The 17,111-nt window shown below is 33.0% G+C and overlaps 2 protein-coding genes and 1 non-coding gene across 3 annotated transcripts; 1 reads left to right on the top strand and 2 right to left on the bottom strand.

Annotated features, from left to right (window-relative positions):
* Nucleotides 1–327: 327 nt before the first annotated feature.
* LOC117923959 (protein IQ-DOMAIN 1) lies at nt 328–6,316 on the bottom strand. Its single transcript, XM_034842477.1, has 6 exons — nt 6,136–6,316; nt 5,408–5,520; nt 4,196–4,363; nt 2,150–2,380; nt 1,169–1,282; nt 328–1,076 (listed from the first exon to the last, which is right to left on the bottom strand). Exons 2-6 carry the CDS (start codon nt 5,480–5,482, stop codon nt 741–743), a joined length of 924 nt encoding a protein of 307 aa, XP_034698368.1. The 5' UTR covers nt 5,483–5,520; nt 6,136–6,316; the 3' UTR covers nt 328–740.
* A 691-nt stretch (nt 6,317–7,007) lies between these two features.
* TRNAI-UAU lies at nt 7,008–7,081 on the bottom strand. The gene has a single exon. It is a non-coding gene; the product is annotated as a tRNA-Ile (tRNA).
* A 2,348-nt stretch (nt 7,082–9,429) lies between these two features.
* LOC117924212 (E3 ubiquitin-protein ligase ATL41-like) lies at nt 9,430–10,512 on the top strand. The gene has a single exon (XM_034842797.1). It carries the CDS (start codon nt 9,624–9,626, stop codon nt 10,278–10,280), a length of 657 nt encoding a protein of 218 aa, XP_034698688.1. The 5' UTR covers nt 9,430–9,623; the 3' UTR covers nt 10,281–10,512.
* The last annotated feature ends 6,599 nt before the right edge of the window (nt 10,513–17,111 follow it).

Here is a 17,111-nt window from a genome sequence, read left to right on the forward strand (position 1 = left end):
TACGGTACTTGGCCATTAAAGAAGGGAAGGAAAATCTGTGGCGCATCGGATGTCAATTTAATGAGCTACTAAAAATTGTGATTGGCGCGGTAACATTACCAGCTGTAATAATAATAATAGATGAATCAGATATTCAAATGGAAGCAAACAGAGGTAATCAATGGCTTGGCAGGCATTAGCATTCATGGTTGTATAGACTAGCGGTCATTGAATTCAATGACGGGAAACAGCGGGATGCTGATTTTTCATGTTTTCTTGCCAATCAAAATCTCAAATTCAGCAACTCAACACAAAAAATTAATTAGATAAATAAATGAACATGAGAGATACAAACTGAAAATAGGACCACTGGGAAGTGAATTATTTCAGCACATCTGTCAGAGTCCCATATATTGGTTATCATATAAGCAGGTAACCAGCAAAGAAGTAATCACCAATGGTAATTTCACTTCTAAAATGACACAATCATTTCCCCTCCCAAAAAAAATTGCTGTATATTTACACTATAAATAAATAATTTCTCCCCCAAAAGCAATCCATATCAGACATGGATGAATGGGTCAGTCCCAGATCCAAGTCTATTTGTTCATCGCAAGCCAAACCAAATGACTTTCAAACCACTCAATGTACAGAATATTAAAGATGACCAAACAATTAAAGAATCCTTTTCTCAGCACTTCTCTATGATATCTTACTGAAAATCAAAGGGACCCCATTTAATCCATTTCATTGGTCCAGTTCTAAGGTACTGGCTGTTCTTCTTTAGCATTTACTTCTTCAGGTTTAATGTTCCCATCTCGTGCAGCAGGTTTTTCAGCAGATGGGTAGGATAATCTTCTGGCCTTTGTGGTTCCTTTCCCATTAGGATTAACTGTAACTGGTACTTTTGTTGTTGGTGAGATTATGTTTTTACCAACCTTGTTTTTCTGCCTACTCTGTGCTTTCTTTGGGCTGATGTGGACTCGGCTTTCCCATGGGCGAGCTGCAATCCAACGTTCCATCCAGCTCCAACCCCAATTAGCTTTGCTAAGTCCAGATTTATTTGGCCCTTGGTTCTGACCAGAGTTAGCCCTCCACTGCAAATAATAAGTTCAATTATAGTTTTCCATTTGACCTGGTTAGCAAAAGTCACAAAAAAACCAAATTTTGCCATTCACATTTCACACACCTGATGAGAGAAGGCATATGCCAGTGCTCGCTCCCGCTTTACTGCTGCTTCTTCCCTGTGATATATCCTTGCAAGAATTTCCTCCATTGTTTCAGGACCTCCACACCATTCCACCTGTCAGGGACTCAAACTACTAAGAGAGAGAGAGAGAGATGCACAGGCACCAAGACGCCCACATATCAAATTGCAAAATCCAAGAGCTAAAAGAAACACAGGGCCAACAAGGAGTCAGCCCATGAAGGGCCAAAGACTAGGCAGTTCAAACGAAGAATAAAACACAACCAAAACTGAAAAGTTCAAACACAGAAATACTTATAAAAACTTCTCCATGTGCCAAGCCTTGGCCTAAAAGCCCCTTTTCAGGTGGAAAAGATTGCAAATAAAAATAGAAACACATTTTTAGACTATAAATTCCAGCCTCATTGAAATAACAGTCTTTATTACACCAGTATACCATGAGTACCACACCACAAATTCAATTATGTAGGCTGCAGAGACATGAAATTAAATAAGTCATAGTGAAACAGTGAGCGCAAACATTCTGATCAAAAAAAAAAAACAGTGAGCGCAAACATTAGATTAAACACTAATACAACTTATGTATCACATCAAATGCATAAGAGGAAAGGACTAGTGATTTATTAGAGTCACATTGTAAACATTAGTTATAAGCCATCCAAGCTAATACTTAATGAACCATGTGAAAATGAAGATAGTTTTGTTCACCATACAAATTTCAGGTATGTTGCTCACTCTTGGCCTGTACCCTTGAATTTCCCTTTGATTGTAAATGGAGTTTATTATAAGAGGAAAGGGGTGGATGGGGCCTCTATTTCCAGAAGTTTTTAGAATATATGAATTCATTGAAGGCACCTCCAGTTGCATCATGGGTATGGCAATATTCTTCAACTCAAACAGTTTAACAACCAGCATAATGTCACTGAAAATTTCATACCACAGTTGGAGAAAAGTCAGTCTTACCTCCAGATCATGAAGCTTTGCGTCAAGTTTTAATTGATTCTCTAATTTCTTCTGTCTAATCCGGCCTTCTGTAACCATACAGAGTCGGCGAGCTCTAATCTGGGTCTGTATCCTGCTCCATGAGCTAAGATAGCTCAATGTAGTCGAAGCTTGCTTTCTAACACAATCGTCGCCTTGGGTCAGTTTCTGTAACCTTACTATCCCTTTTAAACGTCGTAAAGTTTTCCTAGCCTGCAACATGGGAAAATAAATCATTGAACCGCTAATATATACTAGTAATTGAGAAAAAATAAATCATGTAAGAAACCTCCAACAGAAATAAGATTCTCTTAGAATCACTAAAGCACGGGTACTCTCATGTTTCATAAATTCTAGAAATACACAATTTCTGGTCTACGACATCACTGAAACTCCAATATATTGTAATACTGCTCTACATGCATGAAAAATATGATTGATGTAATTGTTAATATGGTAAAAGGAGCAGCCTGAAGCCAGCTGGCATATGTCTGGATACGCTGATAAGGTTCACAACTTCTTAATCGCTACATAATGTACAGTTTCATCATGGAAAATTTTGTTCTATGAGAAGAAATCAGTGAAGAAAAGGTTCAAAGAAACGTGGATTGCATGATTATGGTTTGCAGGGCATTGAAACAAAAACACAAGGGCAGTCACTCTTCCCCTCAATTTCTGGGACCCTTTTTGGTTTCTTTGTTTCAATTAGTCCTTGTGGTTGGTTGCATTTGTAGCTCCTTGGATCATTTTGGTCTCTTCTTTGATCAGATTTTGCATGTCCTTGGGAGTATGTCTCATCCTTCTTGGTTCTGTCTTCATTCATTTAATGAAATGAATTATTGTTTCTGATGAAAAGGAGAGAGAAAAAAACACAGAACATCCCTCATATTTCAGGGACACATCTAACAAGTCCTATGAATGCAAAAGATCTTGTCAAGAAAATGCTGCCTCTTCTCACACCAACAAGTTTATAAGCTGACACAGCTTGGAATTCCGTGATATGAAGCATAAAGCATGTTATTCTAAAGGATAAATTTCAGTCACCTCCCATGAGGTTTGGGCAAAATACACTCAGGTCATCATTAGTTTGAAATTTCGTCAAATACCTCCCTTATTTTTTGAGTCAAAAGGGAGGTGAGTGAAAATAACAAATGAGAATGGTAGAGAAGGTATTTGATGAAATTTCAAACCAATGATGGCTAGGTGTATTTAGCCTAGATCTCAAGGAAGGTGAATGAAATTAACCTTATCCTAAAACACCTTCCATCTGCACAGCAGTGCCCCCTCTCCACACTCATTAGTGAAACGATTACAGTCAGAATACAAAGCATCCTTAAATAATTCCCAAAAGAAATACAAATAACTGCTATTTACTGACTGCATGAAGACCAAAACAGACTGACAAGTCATGCAATTTCCCCCTCAATTACATGAACAGATGACAAAACATTTAAGCTCCCTTCTGTGCATTCACCCAGGACTAATGATTTCAGATATTATCTTATCCAGATCTTGAGATCTGCAAGCCCTTCTCTGTGATGGAATTTCTACTCATGCAACAGGAACAAGAAAGACATGAACTCTAATTAATAAGAATATGAAATTAGGAAGAATTGAGCATGTGCTCTTCTTTCCTCTTTCTCTACTATCTGTTTGATGGTTACTAAGATGTAGAAAACTAAACTTGGTTCACACGCTAAAGAGCAATTGATTGCCAGTTCAGACCCACTTTTCTCAACACAATGTACCCTCATCTAAACACCTTAGAATTTCTAGGGCTTCCCACTGTTAAAAATTAATCTTGCATTCAAAGCATGATGCCTCAAAGTCATCCAATCAGGTGGTAGTGCTGATTACATGGTTTTTGTCTCGAAAATGTGCATACAAATATGTCTTTGCAACCGACCATATCAAACTAAATGCAAATCAGACTCTTAAATCACTTATAGGCAGCATACATAACATGCAAAGAGTTGCAACATAACAAATAACACCAAACTTGAGTACTAAATTTTAGAAAATTCATACCATAAATGCCCGGAATGCAGTCTGAATCCGAGTTGCAGCTATATCCTCAACTGGAATACCAAGAACCCCAGGATTTCCACTAGTAGAACCATAGGAAAAACCAGTAGAGCCTTTCAGAGTGCGGCTCCTCCATTTGAAACCATTTGATTTTGCATCAGTTGAAGTTCCCTGTCTCAAAGTGTAGAAAGAGATGAAAAAAGCAACTCCATAGCAACAATAACCGTGAGATGAGTAAACATCATAAATTTCATAATCACACCAAAAGGAAATACTATCAAGAAAGAATCACATTATCAACTTTATGAACAGGTCAGACTTTGTGATAAGAAGGGCACAGACAAACATCCTTGACATATGTCATAGAAATGGTACAATAAGAAAAAATTCATCAAGTGGTTAATTGCAACCCTGAAAACATATAGGTTTTTGTTAAGACTCCTACACTAAGTTCTTCTAATCTCCCAAAGACAAAGATTTCATCATGAAGTAACAAAAGTACCTAACTTTTAACTCAGCCTGTACTAACTTATGGCGCCAAAGTAAGCATACAGCAGTGTTTGTGTGTCGGCATCTGGGAGTGACCAATAATCTACTCTCTCAGACCAACATGAATGTATATTTTTGTGCGTGCATGCAGAATCTTCTCTCTCGATCACTGAAATCAAATGGTATCACAATCCTAAAAACATACAGGCATTTGTTAAGACTCCTAAGCTAAGTTCTAATAATCTCTTAAACAAAGATTTATCATCAAAGTGCCATTGACTTTAACTCTTGGCTAATGCTAATTAATGTGTGCATGTAGAATCTTATCTCTAAGTCACTTCAATTCAAAGCCTTACTGAGAAGACAAGTAATGAGGATACAAAATAACATGATAAACTGAGGCAATTTCAGGAACAATGGTCACCAGATAAGAAATGATACAAAGACAGATAATACATCAGAAAGAAAAAATAATAAGATTCAAACATTCATAGGCAAACAAAATTTCCAATGGAAAAGATAAAGGAAGTCAGGCAAACTTGGCAGTCTGGAAGAATCCTTGTATATAAAAGGTACTATATACCAGACCTTATCATCCGCATTTGGTCAAGGATGCTAGGCAAAAAAGCTTGCTTTTCATGACAACCGAGTCAAATAAAAGTTGGATGATCCCATTACCGATTAAAAAAGAAAATTATGCAGAGTAGCAATTTTAGGGCTCTATACCTTCGTTTTTCTTGAATTGTCACCTTTCACTTTCTTTGAGCTAAGTATTGCCTTAAACCAATCTCCAGAACCCATTTCTGATGTTAAGAGTCTGTACCCAACTTAGCATAACCCTGGGGAAGAATTTCCAGTGGTCAAAATGATGCGCATCCACATTAAGCAGACTTGACTCAAAGCATATCTTTAGTCTCAATTGTTTGGGGTCAGCCATCATATTAAACAGATATCCAGCAAATAAAGTTCGCACATAAGCTAATATGCATTGCAATGTTCAGTTTTCAAATTTCAACCATGTAGCTTGACAACAAGCTTTTTCACTCATAGATCAAATCAGAAACTACAAACCAATAGCAAACTATGTTTAAACCCTTTTTAAATCAAAAGTGCAGAAGATAGAATGCTTAAAACTTCAATTTCTGGTCTTCCCTTAGTTTCCTCAGCATCCAAACAGAGGATTAACAAAAACTGAATGGTTGCTGTAAGCTAGGTAAAAAAGAAAGAAAGAACCTTCTACCAGATAGCCTATATCATACCATGACACCCCAATTCAACCAAATGAAAATAGGAAGTTGCAAATAATGTCTTCTCAATCTGCTTAAGTTATGATATTTTCCAGAAAACCACATCAAGATCCCTCCTTTCTCTCCCAATTAACCTATGGGTAATCACCAAAAAAAGCATATAGAAGAAAACAACATAAAGAAGATTTGGGGACAGGGATGACATACCAGGGAAGAAGAAGATGCAAATGGGTCCTGTAGAAACCTTTTTTGGGGGAAGAAGGAGTAGTCAATATTTTGGTGAAGAAAGGTAGCGATGGCAGTAGTAAAAGGGACGGAAAGGCCGGGACACACAGTGGGAATAAAAGGCGGGTGTGTGGATTTGCCGTGGCCCATCACCACCCTTTCTCTCAAAAGTAGATTTACCATTAAAAAATCAGAGTGATTCTCTCCTGGTCTAAAACCCCTTTACCATCTTTAATCTCAGATTGATTGTTACCCTTTAAGATTCACACCCACAAAATGTTTTGCAAGAAAAAGAAAAAGATAAAACCTGAATAATCATTAAGATAAGAATTAAAAACTTTAGAACAAGAGGTCGAGTCAATCTGCACATTTTTTATTTATTTAGTATTTAAAAATAGAAAGTGTGGCCTCAATCAAAGCCTCAACTAACGCTCCAACTCATAAGAAGAATGTATACAGCAGTAGGTACTTTGATAATTCAGCAAAAACAAAGTTCCAAAAACGACTGCAGAACCACCATTGAAAATGCTTGATTTTGATGTGCTGCTTTTCTATATTTATATATCTTTTTTTCTTTTTAAATAAACGGTTGTTTGTTTATTTATCCGTTCATGTTTATGGAAAGAAACAAAACTAGAAATTAAGACAAGATTATTGACGGGGATGGAGGGGCCTCCCTTTGCCACCCACTGTACTTTCCCAACTACCATATTATAATGCAATCGGGTTGGCAATGATTATGGGCTGTCCATATATCATAATTTTGGCCTAGAAAAACTCGGCCACGTCAATAGAGCCCAACCCAAACTGGAAGTAAGAGTGAGACATGTGGGCCAAAAGGTAAGTCAGTCTTATGGTCCCGGCGGGGCTCGAACCCGCGACCTTCGGCTCATAAGACCAACGCTCTAACCAACTGAGCTACGGGACCCTGATGTTTGAAAACTTTTATTTTACTTTCTAATACAATACTTTTGGACCCAAAGCCATTTCAAAGTTCTATTTTCTAGTGCTAAAACAACCAAAATAAACTGCAAAATACCTGTATGAAACCATGTATTTTGTTTAATATATTTTCAATGGTGACTGATTTTGGGTTAAGAAAAATTAAAACAATTATTTAATTATGAAAGGGAAATGGCTATTGAATTTCAAGTCAATTCAATGCTTTATAAGAATTTTAAATGAAGATAATTGGAGGAATAAATATTTGAGTTATTTTATATAGCTATTTTATGATAAAGCACATAAAATCCTTGTTAATAATTTTTGAGAGTGTTTGACTAAAAAAGATGAGAGATTCAATCCGATGAAATGCTTTAAAGGCATGATTGGCTTGGCTTGGCTTGTTTGAATAGAGAATAGAAATGAGAAATCCACTTCATTTCATATATTATTACCATGTTTGAATTACTTTTTAAAATAAAAATATGAATCAATAATTCACTTCATTATTATGTTTTATCTCTATTGTCTTTTCATCGTATTTTTCTTGATATTTTTCTAGAATTAAACTGTAGACATAATGTCTAAAACTTTTTCCTTTATTTGATGTAAAATATTATATTCACTTCTTATATAGACACAATGTTATTATTATATCCCACATGATTATAAGATCGTTTAAATAAATATCTATTAATCATGTGAAAATAAAGTCCTTAATCATGTAAACATATTTTAAAATTGTCCTAACCTATTAAGTATAGAATGAATAACATCCATACATGGGGGAACAAGTTACCATAAAATGATATCCTATAAACTTAGTAAGCTTAAGCGGGTAAGAGTTGGAGTGATAGATACATTACTTAGGATTAGTGGTAGGATATTAAAAACATATTGACCTTATTAAGATAACTTAAGTTCCTTAATGGGCTTTAGCATTCTTTTTTTCTTTTTCTTTTTCTTTTTTAAATTCGAAGGTTTTGCTAAGTTATTTTGGATACTTAAAGTGGTTAAGAGAACTAATTTGATCCAAAGCTCATTATTGGAATTCTATAAATAAAGGAAATTAATGTTGTTTTGGGAGGAAATTATGCTTAGGTAAATGGGTATCAAAATTTATTGGAAGTTTGAATTGTTTAGGAAATTGTATACTTTGATCTTTGGCATTAAAATCCCATTTGAGTATAGCAAAATTGTAACAAGCATGTCATTTCTTTGGGTATCTTAGGAATAACACATAGTCGTTTGTTTTATTCAATGGTCCAAGGAATATTCGAGTAGTAATAAAAGTTTTTCCTGTTGTAGCAGCCCTTATGAATTTTGAAACAATATTGTTAATTATTTTATAAACCTAAAATAGTCATTTTGTTGACTAAGAAATACAAAATAAGGCTAGTCAATGATTAGATGATCTTGGAGAGTTGACTTTTTCTTGTAATACACATGGTTGGTAAAAAGGAAATGTAGATCCTTGAAACCGAATTCAAGAAGCCACACTTAATATTAATCTTTTAATACACATGTATACGTACACGAAAATAGTGCATTGATCACTACCCAAGAAATAAATATGCATGTGCTATTAATTAATAAAGGCCACCGTTATTAAAACAAGTATTTAGTAAGGGTGTTTCATCAATATGGTTGCTCCAAATGAAAAGCACCCTCAACTAACACGTAAGAAAAATTTCAATGCACCCAATGAAAACCACCCTCATAACTAACATTTCGTTTCAAATTTCAATATCCACCAAAACAAACAATTGCTATATGCTTGCACCATGGCTTATGCAAACTGCTTGACATTTTTGACTAATTACTAGAGAATTAGTCGAGGCCAAGTGGTCCTCATTACCTATATATAGGCAATAAAAGGGCGGTTATAGTTGTTAAGTTTTGGTCCAAATAGGTGGTTGGTAGAACTTAGAATGATCCTTCACCAAACTCGAGGGCTAGGTTAACGAACCACTAGCATAGACTTGACTTTCAGGGCCAAAATCTTACCTAATTTATTTTCTTTTACTAATCATATGCCCTTAATTTCCTACCACAATTGCCTCTGCAATTTTAGTGGTTACTGGTTAGGGTTTAGGCACATGTATAGGATGTCTGACCAATAATTTAACACATTCAAAAGTTTGTCAGCGTGAGTTGAGCTAATTAGTTTATATATTGTGAACTAATGTTCATGAGTCAATTAAAATGGTCAAAGAAGGACAAAATGATAGAATAATTTAACCAATATGAATTAAAAACTACCGTTTTAGTTTCTTCTATACATAAATTCATCGCTTCTTGTTCATGATCCGATCGATGCAGAGAAAATTCAATGAAAAAGGTAACATGGCCATGGCCAAAAGTCAAACTGCTGGATTATGGTTTGAGATTTCAACAACCACCGATATTTTACAAATTCAACATGCATTTCAGAGTTCACATTACAAAGAAACATCTGGGATTCTATACAAACTGATCAAAACTTCGAGCAATAGCATCATCTTCATCATTCTCAACTTGTTCCAGCCATGAGTTTGCTTGAAGGAGAAGAGCTCGGCGAAAACCAAAAATTACTGATTGCAGGGATAATCTCTTTATTCTTCATCGTCGTACTAGTCATCCTTCTCCATATCTATGCTAGACATCTGCTTAGACGACAGGACAGATCAAGACTCCAAGCTTCACTAAATTCATCGAGGACTGAAGTTGAAGCAGTTGGAATGAATGATTCGATTGAGACATCGAAGAGAGGGCTCGACCCATCTGTCATAGCCTCACTGCCTATGTTCATCTACCAACCAACCGATGGGCTCGACGGCGGTGACGGTGTAGAGTGCTCGGTGTGCTTGAGCACCATAGAGGAAGGGGCTAAGGTCAGGCCTCTGCCAAACTGTAAGCACGAGTTCCATGCGGAGTGTATTGACATGTGGCTGAGCTCACACATTACTTGCCCCATTTGTCGCACCGGGGCTGAGCCTCAGCTCAGGGTCGAGCCCATGGTCCCACCAGCGCCACCAACAGCACCACCACTGGAGGAGAGTACCTCGGATGGAGGTGCACAGTTGCAGAAAGTGGGTGGGTCGGGATCCCGATTAAGTTCGTTTAGGAGGATACTGGGTAGGGAGAGATCATCGACAAGGATTCAAAACTGTGGAGATGAAGAAGCTGGTGCGGAAAATCTGTAGGGCATGCAGTGGAATAGATAAGTAATTCTTCTATTATATTTCTGGTGTGGTTCAAGGTTTATAAATTTAATTTGATCAGTAGATTGTAGAGCTTAGTTGTGTATTATTAGATTTCAGAGCACATTTTCAGAAGGAATTCAATTTTCTGGTATTGATGATTGTAAAAAAAAGGAAGTGGGGGTGGGGGTTTTGGATTGTGCTCTTCAAATGCCAAAATTCAAATTAGTTGTTTAATCAATGAATTATTTACTCTAAGTCGTGAATGGAATTATAAAATTTGTGAATAACTCTATTTCACAACTCAAATGTCGAATGAATTCAGGAAAAAAAAATTGTTGCATAGTGTCTTTTAGGCTTTTGTCAAAGAGAAAGTAAGAGTGAGAAAAAAAAAAACTACTTTTTTTTTTTAATTATTGTATAGAGGGACAGTTTCAACTCCCAAAAGCTATTACCCATGTATTTTACTTTGTTGGATTGATGGATCCGCCCAATTCGACACTCAAACTCAACTCCATTTTCACTAACATTAATAATATTATATATTTATATATAGTGCCTAGCAAGGGCCCAAATTTATTTAATTATGCTTAATACATAGTAGGAGATGTACATTTAATTTAAATGTGATATTATAAAGTTGGGTGTATTTATTCAGCCAGGTCAAAAGCCCCCCATGCTGACCTGTTTGTTTGCCACGTGGAGTTGGGCTTTAAAATAAAAAATAAAAAATAAAAAATAAAAAATAAGGGCAGATTACTATTACAACTGCATGTGGTTAGGATAGGTTTTTAAACTAATCAGCCTGTTTGTAAAGGTCAAAGGCGAGTGCATAGCCTCTACTCGTGTGTGGGAAACCTAAGCTTGCTTTTGGTTTGAATAATATTTTAAATTTTATTTTATTTTTAGTTTTATTTTTTAAAATACATTTAATTAAGAATGAAATTTTTTTTTAGACCAACCAATTTAATTGACAAATTATAATAAGAAAATTAGTAGAAGTCTTGCATTTCAACTTGGAGAGGAAATTCCCCATTGAAAAGAGCTTCCAACAATGGAAGTTTGACTCATAAGTGGGTTCTAGATTATCCTAATAAGCTCGACCAAAGGGTTCCAATGATAAGAGAGATGATATTACTTTCATCACCCACATGACTAATTCTTGGTGGTTGTGGTTTCTATCTTTGGACTTATAGTGTCCTTTTTTTTTTTCTCTAACTCAATTTAATTAATTAATTAATTAATTTCCTTAATATCTATAACTCTAAAACTTTATATTAAAAAAGTAAAAGTTTTAAAAATCTTTTTAAAAAGATTAAAGTATTAAAGAAAATTTACTATTTCAAATTTTAAAATTTGTTGACAACGATTTTTAAAGACATAAATAAATTTATACCTTTTGTAGAAAATGTTCTACTTTTATATAAAAGATTCTAATTTAAAAAAAAAAAATGTATCCAAACTTATATAAACTTTCATGTTACATTTCTTTGATTCAAATTTTTTGTTTTGGGATTCTCATGGGTAGATGCACCATGTCTTATCATGGGTTTTGAAAATATTTTATTTATTATTATTTTTATTTATATAGATAATTAGTGAAAATTTGTTTATTATTATCATAGATAAATCATGCAAGCTCATGGGATTAAACGCACACCAACACTCAATGTATCATATTTTCTCAATATAATCTTGATTATTTTGTATGAGTGCTGCAAGAAAACATGGCAAAAAGCAAGTTAAATATAGCACTTTGGAAATGTTAATAACCTTAAAAGGAAGATGACTTTATGCCCTAATGATTTGCCTTCAAAAATCACAAAAAAAAGGTCTATTAGGCTTAGCCTAGCAAGCTTAATGACTCGCTAAAACTATTGTCAATACATCTAGAGACGATTCAAAGTTGTCATCAAAGCCCCAACTACCATAGTATGCATGACATTTGACAATCTTAGAAAGTTACCTCTTATTACAAACTATTTAAGGAAGAGACGTTCCATTTGCCTCCAAGGTGATAGCTCCTCAACATCACTCCACTTTTTAGAATAGTCAACTATGAAGGAAGTAGAGAAAAGAGAAGCATGGAGTAGAACAATGTAGGAGTAGGAGAATGTTAGAAATAAAGGGAAATAACTTTGTGTTCCTCTAAGAGTAGTTGTAAATTTGTAATCTTACATTTTTGTTCATACTTTCAATTTCAATGTTTAATTTTCAATTTTATCCTTTTCATCTTGGTATTATGAGTGTGTGATTTCTTTGATTTATAGTGAGGGTGAACTTAGGCTTTCATTCAATTCATCAAATCGTAATTAAGGCAAGTTAGGGTAAGGATTAACACATTCATTGTTGTCACCATGTGTCGTTGCTACTTGAAAATGTCTTTGACTAAATGGCAATCGATGGAATGATGACTACGGTGTAGAGCCCTTACAAAACTTGATCAATTTTGTATCATAAGATTAACCAAGAGGGTCAGAATTCTTCTAGTGGCGTCATAGACATGGGTTACAAATTTTGTAAGCATAAAACTTAGCTCAAATTAGGTTTTAGTGTTTTGAAAGAAAAATGGATAGAGAGAAGGAAAACTCTATGGTGTGGCATCTATCTAAGATAGGTCATAAGGAAAAAAATGCCTAAAGCAAACCCAAATAGTAGCCATTTTCTATTTATTTAATTCCTTTAATTTTTTTTTTTAACTTTCATTTTTCCAATTTCAATATAAAAAATACAAAGAACTTCCTTTTCATCACCTTTTTGAACTAATTTCTTAGTCACTTCCATCTTTCAAATTATCTTTACAAAAGAGACATTCCACCTTACAAATGAGATATACAAGTAGAGTTTCTATTACATGTAAAAATAAGAGATATAAGAAGGCAAACGAAAGTGTAGTCACGCTTGAAAAAGGAATATAAAAGAAATATATAATAATGATCATTATAAAATGAGAGGAATAAACTAATGTCAAGAGGAGAATGAACCATATGAATTGAATTATGGATGGGAGAAAAGAATCGTTCTCAATAAACATACAAGGGAAATGAATGAGTATGAATTAAAAAGCCACTCTAAATATCAACATGTAAACAAGGAAAATGGATGTAATTTTTTAGGGGGGGTTTTTTAATGGGAAATATAAAATAAATTTATTAAGGTAAATAAGTATTCAACTTTTGCAAAAATCAATTTGAATTGATATAATAATAAATACATAAAGAATTCATTAAATGATTAGCTAGAATCAATATATGAAAATATTCTAGAGAAGAAAAAATTATTAAAAAATATTAAAGAAATATAAGATACATGAGATTGAAAATTTTCAATGTGTGATTATATATATATGTATTAAATATTTTATTTTTATGTTAAAATTAACTTACATTCAAATATATATTATTTATTATTCTTTTTAATAACATTTCTCAACAAGGGTGATTTAAACACACTCAACTTTTTCACTTTATTTTTATTTTTAAACAAAAATGGATATGTTGCATCTTGTGTCTTATACGTGTGATGCATTCTCATTCATATTCCAATTTTAATATTATATTTTTCTTCTTTCCCTTTCCTGTACTCCATCCTCTCTCTCTCTCTCTCTCTCTATTCAGCGTTTGAAAGATGAACTGTAATAATCTTCAAAACCAAACTTTATAGCATCTATAAGAAAATCTAACCTCTAAATGATAAACTTTAAATTACAAATAAGTTTTTTTAACTAAACAATTTGTTATTCTATTTGTTTATCTATAAATAAAATGACACAAAATATATCTCATTAACAATATAATAGAACTAGAAATGTTACTCTTTTTATTATAATTATCTATCACTATTTTTTAGTCACTTCAATCTAAAGATTAAGAACTAATTGTTCTTAGCAGCTAATATGTTATCTCTAAAATCCATACATTTTGCAACAATTATTGGTGCATTACCAATATGCCTACTTACAACCATTTTTATAATACTATTAAAATCTCCGATAACTCATCCTCATACACTTCTATTCTCTACTCTTGAACCATCAAAATTTTATTTGAAATTTCCATTAAGCGGAGGAATCCAACGAATCTATTTTTCAACCATCTATTTACTTCATCATTTTTCACCTTACTTCTAAGTTCTAACCTCCATTTTAAGCTTATTAAAAGAAGAAAACAGCCCATTAATTTAATCCATGAGTCAAACTAAATTTTTAATAAAACATAATAGTAAATAATATGGGTAAAAATTTTGGAGTTGGATTTGAGGCATTTTTGGAGTTGGATTTGGGCTTGAATTATCCAAATCTTGAATTTGAGCCCAATAGTAAGCCTAGTCTTAGTCATAAAAGTTGATTAATGAGTGTTAGTTTGCATTTTTTGTTCTATGTTTTTAAAGATAAAAAATAATAGTAATTTTTATACAAAATATAATAACTCTTTTATAATATAGATATCTTCACAATCATTCTTAAAAATTTTAAATTTTGAGAAAGTAAAAAGTTTTTAATACCTCAATTTTTAATTAATTTTTAAAATTCATTATTTTTTTCAAGGTTGGTATAAAAGAATTTTTGCATTTATATGAGAGTTACCATCAATTTTTATTTTTAGAAATAAAAAATAAAAGATTTACCCAAACAATAACTCAACTTTTAGGTTGTTTTTCTCTTTTTATCCCTTGATGGATGGAAGAGGGTGGAGAACCTAAGCTTTGAGAAACCTAAAGAGAAGTTGACAGTCCATATTTTTATTTAAATTAATAAGAGAAATTCCAGAAAAAAAAAACCCTATCTTATTTGTATATGGCTGGGGATTGATGGCATTCCTCTGTACAAGGAAACTAAATATATGTTCAATCTCATTATTATTCATATATCGCTTGATTCAAAGTACATCTCAGTCAATATTATAACTAATTATCCATATCATCCTTGAAGGGACTCTCTAGGTCTACATTGATCAAATAATTCAAAATGAACATATGTTTGGTAAATTTTGATCATTAATCTCCCAAGTCGTAAAATTACTAATTCAATTTTAGAGTAGAGTTACACCTAATTGCTAGAGACTATACGATTAGAGTGTAACATCCTATATAGGATAGAGGAAAAAAGTTTTTAATATTATATACATTTGAACTTTTTTTAACTTTGTAGGCACGTTTTTAAGTTATGAGAGCCTTTTAAGTTTGAAACGGAAAATATCTACATAGAAGCACATTTTCTTTTTACATTCAATTCTTCTTTATAAATAGAAAAAACCTATAATTCATTTTTTAAATCAATCAATAACATTAACACTGTGTAATCCAAACGATCTTCATTTCTTATATCAATGCTTCGGGTTCTAATAAAAATCAATTGATGAATTACTAAAATGATTAAAGGAAATGATTTTTGTTATTAATGTTTGTATACTAATTTGAATCCAATGATCGGATTTGAGTCGGCCCCTTCTTATTATATGACAATTCTAAAAGCAATAACTAGATGAAATATCACAATGAGCAAATTCTAAATGTTGATCAAAAAAGTATTTCTAAGAAATGAGTACATAAAACATTCATAACGAGAGAATTCTAAAACTTCTTATATTATTGAGTTCACTAGAAGTCGATTACTTGGGCATTCACAAACTTATCTTTAGTTTTAAATATTTTATTTTACATTTAAGATGAAAACTGATTTTAGAAAACGTTTTTAACATTTCTAACAATTGAATGATAAAATTTTTTCAAATATTAAAAAAAATTAGAAATAAGCTCTTAACATTTGTACATTATTAAATTCGAGGATCCATGATATTAGAGTTTATTTATGAAGAGAGTGTTCTTAATCCCTCCTTATGAAACCTTGTTTTTTGTTCTTTTATCTTTAATATTAGTAACTTAAGTCTCATATGTGTTCACTGAATGAGTTCCCTTCCTCCATAGATAGCAAAATAAATATTAAAATAATTTATATAATATAATTAAATAGGAAAAATAGATCAAATTAGATTGCCTTCAAAATTTAATATAATACTTCTTAAAATGGAGAAGATCACTTTCTTTTGTTTTAGGATCACTCACCAGTCTGACAATCTTATCAAATACAACATATACTTTAATGGTTTCATGGAAAACCAACTTAAATAATTTACATTAAATATAAATAATTTTTCTCAATAAGTTAAGAATTTAAAATTATAATGTAAGAAATACATAATCTGAGGATTCCATTTATGTCATCATCAGTTATGAGAAAAGAAGCTGCTTTTCGTATAAACACATGACCTTTGCATTAGAAAAAAAAGAAAGGAAAAAGTCAATGCCTTTTCCAGGGTGGGGTCTAAATTGGGTCAGAAAATTCCATACAGTGGATGACCTCATTCACAAAAACTGCTCAAAATATTAAATACGAAGATATCCGGAGATTTTGTGAGATCCATTCGAGATACACCAGCCCAAAAATGGCAAACACTCCCTCTATAAATATTTTGTGAGGATTTTTGGAGATTCTCACTCATATAGTTCAGCTCATGGGAGTCATTCCTATGCCTGAATGCTACGGCCCCGAGTCGAGTGTGGTTTCCAGAGAGGAGAATTAGATTCTAGTCAGTGCTTGGATTTCTGGGCTATCTCGGGTCTTAAGTATTTTCTCGGAAAGAAGCATTGATTTTTCTCTTCTTACCATTTGCTGAAAACAAGGGTGAATTGGGCGTGTGTTTGTATTTCTTCTACTTGTTTTCTTGCTTTGTCAATTTGCATATAGCCGCTTTCTTCTCCACAGCCTCTGTGATTTCGTTTCCATATTGGTACGTGATTTCAATATTTCTGAATGATTTTTTTTCCTTGTTTTAG

The sequence above is a fragment of the Vitis riparia genome, chromosome 10 (genome assembly GCF_004353265.1).
Source record: "Vitis riparia cultivar Riparia Gloire de Montpellier isolate 1030 chromosome 10, EGFV_Vit.rip_1.0, whole genome shotgun sequence".
In the NCBI taxonomy this organism is placed as follows: Eukaryota; Viridiplantae; Streptophyta; class Magnoliopsida; order Vitales; family Vitaceae; genus Vitis; species Vitis riparia.

Excerpts from the sequence above, each read along its gene's own strand:
- LOC117923959 (XM_034842477.1), bottom strand. The coding sequence starts at position 5,482 with ATGGGTTCTGGAGATTGGTTTAAGGCAATACTTAGCTCAAAGAAAGTG. Across the intron at positions 2,381-4,195 it reads CTGCATTCCGGGCATTTATG|GCTAGGAAAACTTTACGACG; the intron begins GTATGAATTTTC and ends CCCATGTTGCAG. Across the intron at positions 1,077-1,168 it reads CATATGCCTTCTCTCATCAG|TGGAGGGCTAACTCTGGTCA; the intron begins GTGTGTGAAATG and ends TATTATTTGCAG.
- LOC117924212 (XM_034842797.1), top strand. The coding sequence starts at position 9,624 with ATGAGTTTGCTTGAAGGAGAAGAGCTCGGCGAAAACCAAAAATTACTG.